The 4,828-nt window shown below is 37.8% G+C and overlaps 1 protein-coding gene across 1 annotated transcript; it reads right to left on the bottom strand.

Annotated features, from left to right (window-relative positions):
* Window positions 1-791: 791 nt before the first annotated feature.
* Window positions 792-1,730, bottom strand: LOC102829443 (olfactory receptor 7C1-like). Its single transcript, XM_006877499.1, has one exon. The coding sequence runs from the start codon at window positions 1,728-1,730 to the stop codon at window positions 792-794; it is 939 nt and encodes a 312-aa protein (XP_006877561.1).
* Window positions 1,731-4,828: the final 3,098 nt, after the last annotated feature.

The raw sequence follows: 4,828 nt of genomic DNA, 5'->3' as shown, positions 1-4,828 counted from the left end.
CTATAAGTCGGTTCTGACTCAATGGCACCTGACAACAACAACAGGGTCATGGGTATCAAGAATGATGTGCCTATCCTTTGTTAGACAAGAGCAGATCTAGCATACACCGTGAGTCTTGTACTAGCAGTTATTAAAAAATATGCTACTATCTGGATTTCAGAAAATGTATCATGTTCATGCAGTCAGGAATTTCAGTGGAGTCTTCTTGATTCCACCACGTTTGTGATGATAGAGAGGAATCAACGTTCTTTACTTTCCTAGTTTTCACTGCAGTTTTGGGAGTCATTCCCAATATTTGAAAAACTTACCAACCTGTTCTTTTCACAATTTAATAAATACGTATTTACAAAGTTCCTTCTCAAAATACTTACTAACATTTCTGTTTAAAGAAAATGACCTATAGATGTTGAATCATACATGTGAGAACTGGTCACAAAAAACAAACTGCAAAATAGGATCTAGAAATTGAAATCTCAACTTTTTAGGATTGAGAACAATAATAGTGCTGTTTCAATAGGGTAATTATATAATTGTTCCATAGCTTGCATCTTTTCATACTGAATCATCTGCACTCAACATGAAGGGATTGCATGCAGAAAGCAAGATTTTGGTTTAAAATCATTTTTTGAAAGAAACACACAAGAACAATTGTTTATACCATATACAAATAAAGGAGATTGGATATGGAAATTATGCAGAGTTATGAGCTGATGAAAGTATGATTTGGAACTTCATTTGTTTGAGTTCTGTTGGTCATGAGTAACTCTTAATGCTTGAGAAAAATTATTCTGTTATATAGAGAATGTTCTTACACTGAACAGTTTTCGTAGTCCCTGCTTTATGTCCTTATTTCTAAGACTATAGATAAAGGGGTTCAGCATGGGGGTGACCACAGTGTACATCACTGAGGCTATTGCAGATGCCCTGGAGTTTGGGGAAGCAGCAGAACTAAGATAAACTCCAAGAGCTGTCCCATAGAACAAGGAAATGACTGATAGGTGAGACCCACAAGTGGAAAAGGCTTTAGACTTGCCCTCAGCTGATGAAATTCTCAAAATAGAAGACACAATTTTAGTGTAAGACAAAAATATCCCAGTGAGTGGAATAACACCCAGAAGTCCAGTTGAAAAATACATCACTAAGTCATTGAGGAAGGTATCAGAACAAGCAAGTTTTACCACCTGATTAAGTTCACAGAAAAAGTGGGTGATTTCCAATTTTGTGCAAAAAGACAGTTGTAAAATCATTAAGCCATGTATTAGAGAGTCTAGAACACTCAATAACCAGGATGTCAGAAGCATGAGGCCACAGAACCTGGGATTCATGATGATCCTATAGTGCAGCGGGTGACAGATGGCCACAAACCGGTCATAGGCCATTACTGTCAAGAGGAAGTTGTCTAATACTCCAAAAACCATGAAAAAATACATCTGAGTGATGCACTCTTCATAGATAATATGTTTTTTCTGCATCTGAATGTTCAGCAGCATCTTCGGGACAGTGGTAGAAGTGAAACAAATGTCTGAAAAAGAGAGGTTGGAGAGAAAGAAGTACATGGGGGTGTGGAGGTGGGAGTCCGTGATGATGGCCAAGATGATGAGCAGGTTCCCAGTGAAGGTGACCAGGTACATGGACAGGAACAAAACAAAGAGGATGGGCTGCATCCCTGCCTCTTCTGAGAGCCCCAAAAGTATGAATTCTGAAATATGTGTTTGATTTCCTGGTACCATGTAGTTGATGAAATGACTGAAAAATAGAAAAGAACAATGCAAATTTAGCCATCATTAGCAGGCAAACATTTTACAGATGTGCTGTGGTTTATATTTTGTTGTTGTTGTTGATGTGTGACATTGATTTGATTTAGATTTATTGTGAACCTGTATAAGTTTTTCAACAGTGACTGGTGATTTGAACCTTGCGGTTATCAATATTGTACTTACCCTATAATACCAAACCAGGGCTGTTTATATTTTTAAAACAGTTAAATAATTAATTCCTATCTAACATCTATAAAGCACCACTCATTTGTCAGTTTGTTGTACTGAAAGAATGAAAAGATCAAAATGGATGTCAGAAGAGACTCTGAACTTGCTATCTAGCATAGAGATGCTAAAGGAAAAAGAAGAAATGAGGAAGTACAAGAGCTACAAAGAAAATTTCAAAGGTCAGCTCAAGAAGACACGTTTAAATATTACAACAAAATGTGCAAAGATCTGCAGTTAGAAAACCAAAAGGGAAGAACATGATCAGCATTTCTCAATCTGAGGGAACTGAAGAAAAAAATCAAGCCTCGACTTTCATTATTGAAGGATTCTCTAGGCAAATTATTGAATGATGCAGAAAACATAGTAAGCAAATGGAAGAAATACACAGAGCCACAGTACCAAAAGGAATGGTCAATGTTCAACAATTTCAAGTGTAGGATATGATCAAGAGCCAATGATACTGAAGGCAGAAGTCCAAGATGCATTGAAGGAATTGGCAAATATCAAGGCACTAGGAATTGATGGAATACAAATTGAAATATTTCAAGAAAGTAAGGTGGTGGAGGCACTCACTCATCTATGCCAAGAAATTTGGAAGACAACTATCTGGCCAACTAACTGGAAGAGATCCATGTTTGTGCCCATTCCAAAGAGAGGTGACCCAATGGAATGGAGAAATCATAGTGAAATATCTTTGCCATACCATGCATGTAAAGGTTTACTAAAGATAATACAGAAATGTCTGCAAGCATACATTGACAGGGAACTTCCAGAGGTTCAAGCTGGATTCAGAAGAGGATGTGGAATGAGGGATATCATTGCTGATGTCTGATGTATCCTGGCTGGAAGCAGAGAATAAAAGAACGATGTTTACCTGTGCTCTCTTGACTGCACAATGGCTTTCGATTGTGTGGATCATGACAAGCTATGGACAGCATTGCAATGTATGAGTATTCTGGAATACTTAATTGTGTTCATGTGGAACCAGTACGTAGACCAGGTTCTAACAGAAGATGGCAATACTGAATGGTTTAAAATTAAGAAAGGTGTGTGGCAGGTTATATTCTTTCACCATACACATTCAGCCTATACACTGAGCAGATAATTCAAGAAGCTGGGATATATGAAGAAAAACGTGGCACCAGGATTGAAGGAAGAGTCATTAACAGCCTGTGGTATGCAGATGATACATCCTTGCTTGCTGAAAGTGAAGAGGACTTAAAACACTTACTGCTGAAGTTCAAAGACCACAACCCTTGGTATAAATTGCATCTCAATGTAAAGAAAAAAAAAATCTTAAACACTGGACCAATAAACAACGTTCTTATCAACGGAGAAAAGCTTGAAGTTTTCAAAGATTTAATTTTTCTTGGATCAACAATCAACACTCAGGGAAGCAGCAGCCAAGAAATGAAATGACATATTGCATTAAGCAAATCAGCTGCACAAGACCTCATTAAAGTTTTGAAGAGCAAAGATGTCAGCTTGAGGACTAAGGTATGCTAGACCCATGCCATGGTATTTTCAATAACCTCATATACAAGTGAAAGTTGGATAGTGAATAATGAAGATAGTATAAGAACTGATGCATTTGAGTTAGTTGTTGGAGGATAATATTGAAAGTACCATGGGCTGCCAAAAGAACAAACAGATCTTTATTGGAATAAGTCCAGCCACACTGCTCTCTGAAAGCCAAATGGTCAGATTTCATCTCTCATACTGCGGACATGTCAGGAGAAACCAGTCATTGAAGAAGAATATCATGTTTGGTAAAACGGAAGATCAGAGAAAAGCAGGAAGACCATCATGAGATAGATTGGCACAGTGGCAGCAGCAATGATATCAAACGTACAATGATTGTGAGATTGTTGCAGGACTGGGCAGTGTTTCATTCTGTTTTGCATAGTGTTAGTATGAGTGGTGTGGCGCTGTGGGTTAATGCTCCAGACTGCAAAGCCATTTGAACTGCAGGGTTTGTGGTTCAAGCTCACCAGTCACTCCTTGGAAACCCTAAACAGGGTCACTATGGGTGGGAACCTACTCCATGGAACTTAACAACAACTATGAGTTGGTACTGACTCAAAGGCACTTAATGACAACAAATAGTAACTATTCTGAAAGTAATGATATTTGAAGATCCTCATTAGAGTACATGAAATGTGAAATAAAATTCAAAATTATAAAAAAAGACCAAGAATAGTTATTGCATAGAAATTGATGGGACCCCAAGACTATGACCATTGGTCACATTTAGTTCTGAAACTGATCTCATCCTGGTGGCTAAATTTTCAGTCAATTAATATATAGATCTATTGGGGAACAATAATACTTGTGAGGCAAACACACTAGTGACTAGAATGGTCACTGATTTGAGATGAAAAGGGCAGCACATGTCTAAGGAAAAATTAAGAAGAGATAGGAAATAAGTGAAAATGAAAAGAAAAACTGAGATCAGTAATATTACATTGAAAAGATGAAAATCAATGGAATGGATGACGTGCACATGATTTGGGGAAGGTAAAATGGATGATCTAGCTGCTCAGTAAGCTTTCAAGTAGTTCATAGTAAATACTTAAAAAACACAAACAAACAAAAACGGCTCTTTTCCATCTTGGCAGCTGATTTGCATTCAGACTGCACAAGACATGGAAACTTAGAGGCCATGTGAGCCATGGTTATGGCCGCATCTATCTGCAAGCACTGTAAATACCCTGGAGGCCTGGGTTATGTTGGCAGCTGGCATCACCATAGGATCAACTTTGACAAATATCATCCAGGTTACTTTACGAAGGTGGGTATGAGACATTATTACTTGAATACAAACCAGAGTTTCTGCCCAGCTG

Source organism: Chrysochloris asiatica, unplaced genomic scaffold (assembly GCF_000296735.1).
Source record: "Chrysochloris asiatica unplaced genomic scaffold, ChrAsi1.0 scaffold00517, whole genome shotgun sequence".
Classification (NCBI taxonomy): domain Eukaryota; kingdom Metazoa; phylum Chordata; class Mammalia; order Afrosoricida; family Chrysochloridae; genus Chrysochloris; species Chrysochloris asiatica.
Note: the sequence above shows the minus strand (reverse complement) of the source record. Positions and strands in the feature narration are given on the sequence as shown.